Here is a 14,634-nt window from a genome sequence, read left to right as displayed (position 1 = left end):
ACTTCCCTCACTGAGCCATCTCCTCTGACTATCATGCCTACCTTTTCTGTAGCTTACTCTCTTTTCTTTTCTTTTTTTTTTTGAGACAGAGTCTCACTAAGTAGCTCTGTAGTTGGCTACTCACTGTGTAGATCAAGCTGCCCTTGAACTCACAGAGATTCTCCTGCCTCTGCCTCTAGAGGGCTGGTATTAAACACGGATGTCAGCAGCTCGGTCTAGCTTACTTTTCCCTTGAGTCATGGCATGCTGTAGTGACTGAAGTGAGAATGGCCCCCGTAGGCTCACATGTTTCTATGCCTGAGCCACAGCTAGTGAACTGTTTGGGAACAGTTAGGAGGTGTAGCCCTGTTAAAGTGGCTCTGTAACTTGAGGTGGGCTTACGAGGCCCAGGCTCTCTGCTTCCAACTTTCTTTCCGATCAAGATATACCGTAGCTACCACTCCTGTGTGCTGCCCCGCTCCTCACCTTCAAAAACTGGAAGCAAGCCTCAATTAAATGCTTTCTCTTTAAAATGCCTTGGTCACGATGTCTTTTCACAACAACAGAACAGAAACTTAGTCATAGACCTACAGGAGGCTAAGCCTGGGTTTATACTGCCCTAAACATACCCCACAGTACAGTGGCAACTGTAAGGCCAGGTCAGTGCCTGCAAAGACTTAAACAGCCTTCCTTTTAAGGAAGTTATAGTTATACTGGGAAATAGAATCTCATCAAACCACTAATTCTAAAAAGCCTTATGAAAAACCAGTCTAATTAATATACCTCAATAGACGTCAGCCAGGTAGCAAACCCTACCCGCAGTGTCTTGAGCTAGAGAAAGCAGCCTACCAGGGTCTACATGAGTCTTTTGTTTTTCACATTTTTTTTTAAGAAAGAGTTTTGTGTAGCCCAGGTTGACCCCAAACTCTCTCTTCCTGCTCGCACCTCGCAAGTGTCAGGACTATGGTGTGTGCACCCAGCTGACACAGTACTGAGAGAACGCAGCATGCTAGGCAAGCACTTTCACAACTGAGCTATGCCCCTGCCCCAGGAAGTCCCTCTGAGACTCCCATTTCAATGTTTCAGGAAGAACTGTTCTGTTCTGGTTTTTGTTGGTTTTTTAAAAGATATTTACTTATTTATGTATTTTATATATGAGTGCTCTATCTGCATGTCTGCCTTCATGACAGAAGAGGGCATCAGATCCCATTACAGATGTTTGTGAACCTCCATGTATTTGCTGGGAATTGAACTCAGGACCTCTGGAAGAGCAGCCAGTGCTGAGCCATCTCTCCAGCCAGAACTGTTTTATTCTTACACTAGACTTCGGGACCACAGAGAGATAGACAGACTGTGCAGATGAGCCCGAGCCTGACTATCATGATGCAGTGTCTGCAGGAGTAGGAAAACAGACAAGCAGAGGAAGAAAATGGGCGCCTAGCATGCCTAGCACTGCAGCTCGGCTCCCATACTCAGTGCTCGGAAACAGTTCGTGGACGGCTGACACAAGGGCAGGAGGTCTTACCCACAGAAGACTGGAACTGGGATGGAGCTGGAAGTGAAATGTTTGGCACTGAGAGCGTGAAGACCTCTGCTGGGGACTGGATGGAGGGGGTGTCTTCTGCTGGTGGGGTGAAGTCTATCTCATCATCAAAATTGTCTTCAAATTCCTGCAATCAAAAGAAGCGCATATGGAAAGGCGGCTGTTAGTGCTGAAACAAGGAGTGTCCACTCGCCGCTCATTTGGAACACCCTGCCCTAACTGTTCCCCATTCATAGTTACTTCTAGGAAAAAGCTCAAGGAACTGTGCTACCTCCAAACAAGAGAACAAGTAAGATGCTTTCTTCCTTTGTGTTGCTTTGTTTGTGAGTCTGGTCTCCCATACCCCAGGCTAGCCCAGAGCTCCTTATCCTACTATTCCCACTCCCCGTGGGCTAGGACGTCACGCATGCACCACCATGTCTGGAATGAGGCTAAGTAAGATTTTAAAGTAAGCAATGAATGTCTTTAATTCTGGAAGCTGACAGATTAATGTTAAAAAAAAAATAAATTCTAAAATGCCCACAGAACTTATCATGGGAATGAATACTTGCCCAAGTTCAGAAGTTTCAAGGACAGAAAAGGCTCAAAAATTGTTGAAAGATTAAATAATTCTTTCAAAAATCATTGCTTGCTTTCACAAATCTTTTTGCAAACTGGGTCAAAGTTAGTTTTATTTTGAAATTTTCTAAGTGCACTTATAACTACAGTGTAATTTCTAGTGAATCAAGAGTTTAACTAACAAGCCAATATTTAACATGGGTCTGGAGCTGGCTCGGTGGCTAAGGGCAGAGGACCTGGGTTTGGCTGTCACCTGCCATAGCACTGACAACTGACTATTCTCATGTGCTTGTGCACACACCCAGATACACAGAGTTACAAATAATAAAGGTATTCTGCTTTAAAAAAGAAACTATGCCAGGAGCTGAGGATGGTAGCACATGCCTTCCGATCCCAGCTACTCGGGAGGCCTCGGTACAAGTTCAAGGTCAGCCTGGTCAACTCAGAGAGAATATGTCTCAAAAATAAATAAATACAATAGAGTAAAATGAGGGCTGGGAAGTAACTCATGCACTAAGCAAGCATGTGGCAGAATCAGGGCTCCATCCCAGCACCACAGGACAAAGCTACCTGAGATGCACCCATCACGCTACGGGAATCTTCGATGACATGATGGGCAGATGCTGTCCTGACTCCCCCTAGTCTCAGTCCTGTGAGCTGAGTGTCCTCTGGGGGCCCAGGTGGACTTAATGAAGATACAAAAGATTAACCAACCATTCCTTCCTTCACCCCTTAGAACCCCAGAATAGACAAGAGAACGGACTCATGAACAAAGTCCTCCATGCTTCTGCCAGCGTCCTTCTTTTCATTTTCCCTTGCTGCCTTAGAGCCCTGCCCACTAACAGGAAAAAACCCTATACAGCAAAGGGAAATTTCCAACATTCAGGCTTCTGCACAGATGTGAGCAGACATTCTCAGGCATTAGTGCTATTTGCATGCAAGGAAAGGAGGTTCTGAAAGGTGGCTCTGTGAAAGTCGATTCTGGGTGTGATGGTACAGAACTGGCTGGGTAGAGCCAGCCTCTGTGCAGGTTGACACTGGATCAAAAGGGAAACAACACTTAATATGGTGGCTTACAGCACTTGGGAAATGGAGGAAAGAGGACAAGAAGCTCAAGACTATGAGGGGCTTTGTGAGATTTTGTGGAAGGAAAGAAGGGAAGGAAGGGGGGAGTAGGGAGGAAGGGAAGGAGGGAGGGAGGGAGGGAAAATAGAGGGGGAAAAAAGTTCCATTTTTGTGTCTATGCCAGTGGGTCAGAGCACAACTTTAGTAGCTGGACCTTGCCTTCCATTCTATCAGACAGGGTCTCTCTGTTTCCTCCACTGTATAAGCTAGGCTAGCTGTCCCTTTGGCTTTGGCAAGTTTCCTGTCTCTGCCTCTGTCTCCCCACAGGGCACTGGGATAACAGGTAACAGTACGACTGTAGCTGGCCTTACTCGAGGTTCCAGGGTTTGAACTCAAGGCCTCATGCTTACACAGCAACTCCTTTATCCACTGAACCACCTTCCCAGCTCTCAGCTGTACATTCTTTTGTACAGTCACCAAGCCTCTCTTGTTAGGAGGACCTCATCCACCATCCCTTAAAAATGTCATTTCAAATGTGGCAGCAATTATGACATACCAGTAGATATGCCAGATAACTCTATAAAGATCCAAGGAGATGACACCCTGTAGTAATACACACACACATGATGATGAAGATGAGGAGGAGGAGGAGGAGGAGGGGGAGGAGGAAATCCTGAGATAAGGCACCTGGCTTCCTGATCTGTACACTGTCTCAGTTAGAGACACTCAACCCCTGAAACTCCCAAATTCTAAGTCCAAAGGAAACCAACCCACACATCATTGTCCATAACTACTCATTCAGTCACAGACTAAAGCCAGAGAGCTCAAAGCAGTGCAGCTCCTGCATCGGTCAGGGGCAACTAACTGCAAAGTGATGCACAATCCCAGACTCTGAGCTACCTCACAATTGGCTCCCTTGTGGATACTCACATTCAACAACCCAGATCAATCTAAGGCAAGGATGGGGTATCTAGAAACATGAGAAGAGGCCGGCCTTTGGTATCAGCAACCCCATCAGACTTTTATCTCCGTCCCCAAGTGGCCAGGTTTCTGTGCAAAGTCCTTTGGCAAGACTGATGGTCAGGGGTTTTAGATTCTCTATCTATTGTTGTGCTCCCAACGGAGAAGTCAGGACGTTCCCACAGAAATGTGTGCATCCATGTGAGCCTGGGGTGAGTGTTGATACATAAAGCCCACAGGTGGCCACAGGCCACCAGTGCCGGACTGTTGCCTGGGCTGAGGAGTCCCTCCAGGTCTCCCCTGCACTTAGTTTTCTGTGCAGGGCAGAGTGCTGGGCTAGGAGGGCAATGCACTCCCCCATCTCCTCAGAGCCACAGACTCCACGTAAAGAGAACACACAGTAAAAATAGCACGAGAGGGTCTGGGGGACAGAGAAGGTACTGGCATGAAAGAGTTTTGAGACAGGCTGTCCTTCAACTAGCAACCCTCCTCCCTCAGCCTCCCATGTGCTGCGGTTAATCATGCAGCCATACCCAGCTAATACACTCTTTTAAACAAATGCTGTGGGGTCTTAATGTGTCAACAGATGGGCAGTAATTTCTAGGTGCTGCTCTCTTTAGGGAATTAAAGTTTAGAGTCAAACTTGAGGTTTCTGGTGTCCTTCCTCATATGAAAACTGTGAGGAAACCCCTTTGCTTTGGTGAAGTAGTGATCACAAATGTGCCAGCCTATACAAAAGCCTGAGAGAAGCCAAACCCTGCCTGGCCTTCTGTGCAGACCATAAACAATGAACTCAATCACCACACATCGTTCCTCATTTAAACAAACATGTAAGACATGGGCTGGGGAGATGGCTCAGCGGGTAAGAGCATGGACTGCCCTTCCAGAGGTCCTGAGTTCAAATCCCAACAACCACATGGTGGCTCACAACCATCTGTAATGGGATCTAATGCCCTCTTCTGGAGTGTCTGAAGTATACTTAACATTTACTAAATAAATAAACCTAAAAAAACAAATCAAAACAAAATGTAGGACACACTACCAGTAAGTGCTTATTGTTAGAGAGGCTCCAAGGAGGCTGGAGAGATAGCTCCGTTGGTAAACTCTTTGTTGTGCAAGCATGAGGACCTGGGTTCAGTACCTAGCACCCATATAAAAAGCCGGACATGGTGATGCACACTTGTAATCAAATTGCTGGGGAGGTTTAAACAGGTGGATCCCTGGCGTCACTGGCTGGCCAGCCTAGCCTTGCCCATGAGCTCCAGTCCCAGTGAAAGACCCTGTCTCAAGAAAACAACTTGGGATGCCTCCCAAAGAACAACCTGTAAGGTTGACCTCTGGCCTCTATGTGTGCATGAACATACACAGGAGAGTACTCGTACATACACATGCAATATGTACACACACACCACAAACACACACACACACACACACACACACACACACACACGACTCCCTAAGGTAAGGCCAGCAAGCTACACCTGATGGATCAATTCCGAACTGCCTACTTTTGTCAATCAAACTGGCACAAACAGAGCATCTGTTATTGATACAGCATGACAATGGCAGGGTGGAGGGTGAGAAGGTTATGACAGAGACTGTGTGGCCCACAATGTTCTTCTATATACAAGAAAAGGAAAAGTCTGTTGACCCTTGTTCCCAAGAGAATGTGATCGACAAAAATGCTATTGATAAATGTGTCAGAAGATATTTTAGGGCTAGGGACATGGCTCAGTCAGTAATTACTTGCCTTGTACAATGAGGAGGACCTGAGTTCAAACTCCAGGACACATGTAAAAATGTTGGATGTGGTTGCAAGGCCCAGCATTAGGGAGGTAGAAAAAGGATCCCTGAGGTTGGACAGCCAGCGAGTCTACCCTACTCAGCAAACTCCAGGTCAGTGAAAACCCCTGTTCTCAAGTGTTACTGAAGACTGAATTTGAGCTTGTAGTCTGGCTTCAATATATACCCCTATATGGGTGTGTGCACACACATATATCCACATTCACTTTAAAAACCAGCAGATAATTTTAAATGTCCATGCCATCTGTGCTCACCTTAAAGTCTATTTCTGGGTCCTTACAGCAGGAAACACAGTTTGCAATTAACACTATCAGTATCAATAAACTGCACACTGACAGGATCACAAACAAGGAGGGAACTTCTACAACAGGTACTTCTCCTGCAAAAAAAACAGAAATTATGTTAAAAACATGGAATTCTCAAGTCAACTTTAATTAACTGAACCAACATTCTGGATATGAATGGATCTGAGGACTCACAAAAAAATATTGTTCAAGCACTCTAGAAGAAGCCAAGCCAATTTTGTCTACCTTATAACTAGAGTAGACTTAGAGAGGCACTGCAGAGAAAGTTCCCAGACATTCCACTGAGCTCCACCAATGCTCAGAGCTTACATTTGCATTGTGCTTTCCCAATCTTAGGGCAAGACTGGTCCACAGGCTGAGCTGAGCCTCAGGCTGCCCTTGAATTGCCTCCCCTCCAATTTCTGGCAGTTTCTCAGTCTTCCGGACACTTTTGGAGATTGCTGATCAGTTATGTGTGGTACGTCCTTTAACTTGGGTGGCCTGATGTTCCCAAGACTATGGAGTGATTACAGATATTTGGGAAGAATCTAGAAGAGAGATATTTAGGGAGAATCTCAAACAGCACAGGAGGAAAGGCCATGGGTCCTGCATTTGTAGCACATCAGAGGCACATGACTTGTTCCTGGTGGAGTGAACTCTGTCTGACCATGTGATCCAGAAGGTCTTGTCACCATCAAGTCATCATGTGTTCCCTCTATGCCTTATGAGCAGATCCAAAGCCCAGTGCATATCCACTGATGAAATTCTGAGAGGCCTGAAATGAACTGCCAATAGGGACTAAGTTCCTTTTTAATAACCGAGGTCAATTTTTTTTTTTTTTTCAGACAAAAAACCTTCAAAGTCGCAGGGTGGTGGTGGCGGCGCACACCTTTGATCCCAGCACTTGGGAGGCAGAGGCAGAGGCAGGTAGGTGGATTTCTGAGTTCGAGGCCAGTCTGGTCTACAGAGTGAGTTCCAGGACAGCCAGGGCTACACAGAGAAACCCTGTCTCAAAAAACAAAAAAACAAAACAAAACAAAAAAAACCCTTCAAAGTCATTATTTTTTTAATAAGGCATTTTTATTAGCTATTTTCTTCATTTACATTTCAAATGCTATCCCCAAAGCCCCACTATAAAGCAACCCTGATGCCCCATTCTTACCAGAGATGCTGAGGAGTGGGCTGAAGACTTCAGGGAACCTTTGTATCAGCCAAGGTTTGTCTAGAATCTACTAAAAAGCTTGGGGGACAGCTCAGTGGTTAAAGACACCAGTTTCTCTTCCATAGGATCTGGGTTTGATTCCTAGGTCCTAGTGGAGGCTCACATTCACCTGTAACTCCAGTTCCAGGAGAATCCTGAGGGCACTGCATTCACACAGTCTACACCCATACAAATAAAATAGAAATATATGTATTTTTTCCAAACAGGATTTCATTTCTGGCCTGGAACTCACTATAAACCAACCAGACTAACTTCAAGCTCCGCAAAATATACGCCAGCTACTGAGTGCCAAGACTAAAAGAACGTGCTGCCCTGCTCAGCTTTCCACCTTCCTTTTTTTTGACACGTCTCTCTGAACCTGGATCCCACTGAGTTCTGGAATGGCTGTTCAGCAAGCCCAGTGATGTACCTGTTTCTGCCATGCCAGCACTAAGACTGCGTCTGGGTACCACTGCAGCTGGCATCTGTACACAGATGCTACGGGTCAAATCAGGTCCTCATGCTCACTCAGGAAGCACTTCACTGACTGAGCCATCTCTCCATGCCCACCATATTTTAATTTTAATAACTCCACTTGGATGCATAAAGATCAAATGTGACCCTAGAGAACTGTATAACCAAGTGCTTTCATATCCAATGTCAGATTTTACTGACTTTAAAACCATAGTTTGTCCATCACTTTTTTCCCCATGTGTATGCATGTGCACATATGCTCCTGGAAGCCAGAGACCAATGTCAATATCTTGCTCAATCATTTTTGCATTTTATCCTTTCATAGCAGAACTCTCAATCAAACCCAGAGCTCATTGATAGGACCAGTCACCCCTACGCCATCTCGAGTATTGCCAGCCCCACACCTGGTGTTCACATGGATTCAGGAGACCTAGACTCCAGGCTTCTTTCTTGAGTGACAAGTGCTTTAGCTGCTGAACCATCTTCCCAGGCCCCCCTCCCCTTTTTGTCTAGACAGGAACTTGCTATATAATCTAGGCTGACCTCAAGCTTTCAATTCTCTGTCCTCAGTGTTAGAATTATAGATGTGTACCATTATATCCAGCTTGCCACTACATTTTAACTTCTCTGAATGTCAAGGACATAACACTTAAACCAAGTTGATTTAACTGGCAGCATTCTTTGCTTATAATGGTACAAAAGGAAAAGTATAGCTTATAATTGATTGTATCTGAGATTTGATAAAATGCAGCATTATTTCATCTGATCGGCACAACACCTGATGAAACTGGACCAGCTCCACATCACAGATAAGGAAAACTGATATTCCCAGAGCCTGTAGTGGGAAAGCAGCTCTGGAGGCCAAGTGTTAGGAACATGTCCCCACCCTAGGAACAAGTCCCCACCCTCCCTAGACAGCTCGGCTTTAAAGCCTTCCTGCGGTTAACTTTTTCATTCTTTTGTCTCAGTATATAGCCCCGGCTGGCCTGGAACCCACAGAGCTGCACCTGCCTCTGTGTGAGAATTAGGTATGTGTCACCACACCTGGCCCCATAGTTTACCATTTACACTCATGCGCAGCGTGGGCTTCTAAGCCCCTTCTCCAAACTCTACAAAGGTAATATTGTTACCTTTCCTGTCTCTTACTGTAGTTGTTTGTTTAATTTTCAAGCACTAACCTATTTCTTATAAGAATGGATCACAGGGCTGCCTGAAGGCTGGCCCAATGATCTGATTCACAACTCATGCTAACAATGAGTCCTGCCAAGCTCAGCCCTACCTTCTTATGTACTTTGTTTTGTTTTCCTCCTCCATCCCTTTTGGGTGTGTGTGTGTGTGTGTACATGTACACAACGGCAGGTGCACACATGTATGCCAGTGTACATACATGAGTGCATATGGGGGGACGGTGTCAGGTGGTGGTGGCCCTCAGATCTCTCACTGTTCTAGAACTTCACCATGTAGGCCAGGCTAGCTTGCTGAGGGCTCCAGGAATAGTCTCCAGCCCAGACTTGCCGTTGCTGGGACTACAGCGGTACACCGCTGTACATCACTTGTTATGTAGAGTCTCGGGATTTCAGGCCTTCCTCCTTACACTAGTGAAGGAAAAACTCCTATAAAATGAGGAAATGAAGCCACAGACTGGAAGGTGACCTGGGTTTGCTCAAACCACAGAAAGGAAGTAAATTCTAGAAGCAGGAACCACAACTGAAATCCCCAGCTCTGTGGTTAAACCAGAAAGCCAGCCTCAGAAAGACTCCTGGCTGCAACTGTCGGGACACTATGAAGCCAGTTTCTCTTTAACAGGCTCTGCCTCCAGCATTCAGAAATGCACAAGACAAAGCAATCGTCTGCTACAGAAAAACATCCACAGTGACAGCCTGTCACCGTGCCCTCAGACAGCTCCTTGGGCTCCACAGTGGAGGAGGAGGAGGATAATGAGGGGCTTGGGGCACTTAATATGCTTCTCCCGAGACACTGTTTAAAAACACCTGGCATCCCAAGAGCACATTCCACTGCATTCTGATTCCAGTTTTCAGAGCCCTCTAATAGCTATCTATCTAGTACTTGACTTACTAAGCAGAAAACTTGGGAAACTCTACGAGGTAGGTAGGTAGATGCTATTTGCTTTAGAGACAGGTAATTTGGAAAGGGTGGTAATTTCCCAGTAATGACTCATAGTGGGTCAGGAGCTGCTAGCTGCCTATTAATTTAGCCATTATAAATCCAGCCAATTATCTGAGCATGGTCCCCAGAACCTCCAATGAAACCTGTGTGCGTGTGTAATTAACTAGAGACTCGCCTGGTAAAAAGAAATTGATGACCAATGTTCACATCCCTTGGGGCTCACACACCACTGATTCTCTCTGTGTGTCATTCCTCTTTGGTTCCCAGCTGACATATTCGTGTAAGGACAATGTCCTCCCATTTGCCAGGTGGTTAAGTGGTAGCTAGAGTTAAAGAAGGGCAGGCTAGATGCTGTGAGAATGTCTGTTTACCACCCAGGAAGGGCATCAACAACAGTCAAACAAAAGTCTAGCTTGAGGAACCAATGAATGCCTTTAAAACAAACAAACCACAGTTGTCTGTGCACAAACTGTGTGTGTGTGGGGGGGGGGGGGGTACACCTATGGAGGGCACAGAATAACTTCCTGGAGTAAGTTCTCCCCACCCTTACATGGGTCCTGTGATGGAACTGAGGTCACTGGGCTTTTGCAGCAAGCAACTTAGCTGCTGGGCCGTCTTGAAGGCCCTCATTGAGTTTGTTGTGGAAAAAGCCCACCCTGGCATGGGTGACTCCTCACAGGAGCTCTTCATCACCTTAAAACCCTAACAGGCACATTCAAGACCACACCTTGTAGGCCACATACACCCAGTCCAACACAAAAATCACAAGCTTAATTAAAATATTATGAGACCTAATTTTTTAAAGGATTTATTTATTATAAATAAGTACACTGTAGCTGTCTTCAGACACACCAGTAGAGGGCATCAGATCCCATTACAGATCGTTGTGAGCCACCATGCTGTTGCTGGGATTTGAACTCAGGATCTTCGGAAGAGTAGTCAGTGCTCTTACCTTCTGAGCCATCTCCCCAGCCTGAGACCTAATTTTTTATTATGTATCTCTCTGGGTGGAGCTCTTCTGGGAATTGGTTCTCTTCTTCCACTGTGGGTTCTACAGATCAAACTCAGGCTGTAAGAGTTGTATGGCAAATGCCCTTACCTACTGACCATCCTATATTACCTACTCACCAGCCTATATTAAAAGATTTTTTTTTATAAGTTTATTTTGTTTGATTTTCTTTTTTGGTGGGCGGGGGTAACAGTTCTTAAGTGTAAGCTTTGTAGGTGACAATGTCTTGTACTGTCACTAAATTGAGCACATGTGTGGGCTAGTACCTCTCAAGAGAGACCATATGCAGCTAGGGTAAGAGGAGGACTGGTATCTGAGGTGAGGATCTACAGGCCTTCCTTCGAGTTCTCCAACAGAATAGTAACAGAGTTTTTCTCCTTCTTCCCTTTCTTTTTTGAGACAGAGTCACTATATAGCCCTGACTATCTTAGAACTAGCTATGTAGACCAGGATGGCTTTGAACTTAAGAGAGATTTGCATGTGCTGGGATTTGCATGTGAGCCACCAAGCCTGACTTGTAATTATCCGTAATGAGGCTACACTGTTCCCACATGCCAGCAGGCGCTCTGCAGAAGTCAGCTCCCCAGCCTTCTGCCGAGACTCCAGCAGCCTCGGATTGCTGTTTTCTGCTATGTTTCAGGCTCACCTTTTAAATAGTTGCTGCTTCAGACCTCTGGCAAATCAGCTCTACAAGAGCCAATTGCCTGTTTATTTAAGACTGCAGCCTAGGCCGGGCGTGGTGGCGCACGCCTTTAATCCCAGCACTCGGGAGGCAGAGGCAGGCGGATTTCTGAGTTCGAGGCCAGCCTGGTCTACAAAGTGAGTGCCAGGACAGCCAGGGCTACACAGAGAAACCCTGTCTCGAAAAACGAAAAAAAAAAAAAAAAAAAAAAAGACTGCAGCCTAAGAGCTAGACATGTAACTCAATAATGTCATGCTAGCCTGTGCTGGCTTAGCATGTATGAGGCCCTGGATTTGTGGTGGAGGTGGTAGCGGTAACAATGATGCCCAGCCCTGGGCAGCTGGCCTGCCTATTACTCACTCATTGCTGACATCACAACTACTTTGCTGCTGCTTTTGCCACTGTTGGTCTCAGAGCCGTCCTTCCACAATGTGGGTCCTGGGCCCCACACTCAGGATGTCAGGTTGATAATAAACTGGAGTTCAGTCTGCTAGGACCAGAGCAACAAAGAGTCACCAGCTGGCGGCTGAAGCAGTCAGAAAGCGTTACTTCCCAAGTCCCAAGCTCAAGACCGAGCTGCTGGCAGGACGTCAGCGGCCTCGTCCTGCATCCTCGGACTCCTATCACCTTTGCAGTCCAGCTTCTTACTGAGCTCCCCTTGTTCTTCATTTGGGAGCCATGGGGCCCTCCCTGTAACCAGAGCAACCTTCTTTTACTGCCTCACACTTACCTACCAGGAACCTAAAACTGACAACCAGCCCAGCCCACAGCCCTTGCCCACCACTCAGTAGGAACCATCCCTAGGGTCTCAAGTGAGGCTCTGCCTTTGGACACCGACTGCATTTCCTCATCGCAGAACTGATCACACGATCTTTAATGCCCCTAGCTAAATGGGGGCAGGGACTGGTCTTACCTATAATCTACCACTGATTCCCCGGGTCCTAGTAAAAGACTGTCTAAAAAGAAATGAGGTGCATGGCTCTTGAGATGGACCTCTGGTCTCCAAATACAAGCATACATGTGTACCTGCAAAGATATGCACACTCATGCTTGTGAGCATGCACGTACACACACACACACACACGCACGCACACACACACGCGCGCACACACACACACACACACACACACGCACGCACACACACACAGACAAACATACACAAATGCAAGGGGAGGAGGTCTCAGAGGATACTTCTATAAGGGGATAACTTTTACTGATATGCTGAAATAAAATCCCACAGACTGGGGGTCCCCAGCAATATGTTCACCTTATTGTTCTGCATGCTGAAGTTCAAGGAACAGGCTGGCTTCTCCTGTAGCCTCTAGCCTTCTCCTTGCTGATGTTGTCCTCTCACTACATCCTCCCATGGTCTTCTGTGTGCATATCACTGCTGTCTCCTTGACCTCACTTCCTCTTCTTGTGGACAGTAGTCAGGCTGCATTAAGAGCCTACCATGATGACCGTATTTTAACTTAGTCACCTCTTCAAAGGCTCAAGCTCCAAGAACAATCAGTCTTAGGTGCTGGTGTGGTATGAACAATTCATACCCACAATACAGAAATTGTGGCTGAGTGCATGTATGTGCACATTCATGTGTATATAGGCACATTTGTGCATGCAACTGCACCTGCACACGTGTGCATGTGAACAGGCCAGAGGACAAATGCAGCTGTCATACCTCAGTTGCCATTCACCTTGTTTTCTGAGACAAGGTCCTCACCGGCCTGGGACTTGCCAAGGAGTTCCAAAAGCTCTCTGCATTTCTGCCTCTCTAATGCTGGGGCTGCAGGCCTGCCCTGTCCTCCCATGCCCAGCTTCTTTTACATGGGATCCAAGGACTGACCTCAGACTGAGTTATCACCCCAGCCCCAATGTTGTTGCTGTTTTAGTTGTGTTTTTGTATTGAAGCAGAATCTTGCCATGTAGCTTTGGCTAGCTTTAAAGTCATAGAAACTCTCCTATCTCAACTGCTGGGACTACAGGTGTGTAGGTCATCACATGTCCAATTTAAAAACTAACTTAAGCCAGGTGGTACTGGTGCATATCTTTCATCTTAGAACTTGGGCAGCCTGGCCTACACAGGGAGTTCCAGGACAGCCAAGACTAACACAGTGAAACCCTGTCTCAAAAAAATCAAAAAATTAAAAATTTAAAAATTTTAAAATTTAAAAGAAGAAAGAGAAAAAAAAGAAAAGAACCACAAAATAAAAACCAACTAACTTAAGATGGCCATGCTACTGGTGGAGAGGCTGGAGATCCCAGGAGTAAATCCAGGCCACTTTCCACTCTGTCTCCCCAGGACCCCTGAGGGGCTTGCTTAGTTCACACTCCCTGACCAGCAAAGGCAAGCCAAGCTCCAGGGAGGCATGCTGTCTACAATACATCCACTTCCCACTTCCCAGACCCTCTCACCTTGGGAAGTTGACACAAGACAAACATGTGCCTGGGTGAGAACTGGGGACACAGGGCTGGCCTGATAAAGGAGACCTGAAGCCAAGCACCAGCAATCTTCCAAACTGGCCCTGCCAGAAAGCCCACCTCTGAAATGCAGAGCTTTGGCTTTTCTTTTTCTTGTGAGGTTTTAAAGAATTTTTTTTCTACTTACGTATGGGGGGAGGGTATATGCACATGAGTACAAGTACCTGTGAAGGACAAAAGAGGGAACTGGGTTCCCCTGAGCTGGAGTTACAGGCAGATGTGAGCCACTAATGTGGGTCCTCTGGAAGAGCAGGAAAACACTATTAACTGCTGAGCTGTTGCTTCAGCCCTGCTTTTCTTTCTAAGCAGATTAGAACTAAGAAAACCATCTTTCTCTTCCAACACCCCAACGTACAGCTCTGCATCCCAGAGATATGTAACGTGAGCCCCCCTCACTCTGTTTAAGGGAAACTGTGGACAATCACTGTGTGTCCCACAGTGATTTACACATCAAAATTGCAAACCCATCTA

General features: G+C 46.2%; 1 protein-coding gene across 2 annotated transcripts in view; it reads right to left on the bottom strand.

Moving 5' to 3' along the window:
- Lmtk2 (lemur tail kinase 2) overlaps nt 1-14,634 on the bottom strand; it is a 94,496-nt gene that overhangs the window by 58,941 nt on the left and 20,921 nt on the right. For both annotated transcript variants that reach the window (XM_021162666.2, XM_021162667.2), the window contains exons 2-3: nt 6,163-6,287; nt 1,505-1,649 (exon numbers count right to left, since the gene is read on the bottom strand). In XM_021162666.2, coding sequence (XP_021018325.1) covers nt 1,505-1,649; nt 6,163-6,287 — 270 coding nt within the window. The remainder of the gene's footprint in view (nt 1-1,504; nt 1,650-6,162; nt 6,288-14,634) is intronic.

This window comes from Mus caroli, unplaced genomic scaffold (genome assembly GCF_978045245.1).
Source record: "Mus caroli unplaced genomic scaffold, Mus_caroli_1 scaffold_4, whole genome shotgun sequence".
NCBI lineage: Eukaryota > Metazoa > Chordata > Mammalia > Rodentia > Muridae > Mus > Mus caroli.
This window is presented reverse-complemented; position numbering and strand designations above follow the sequence as displayed.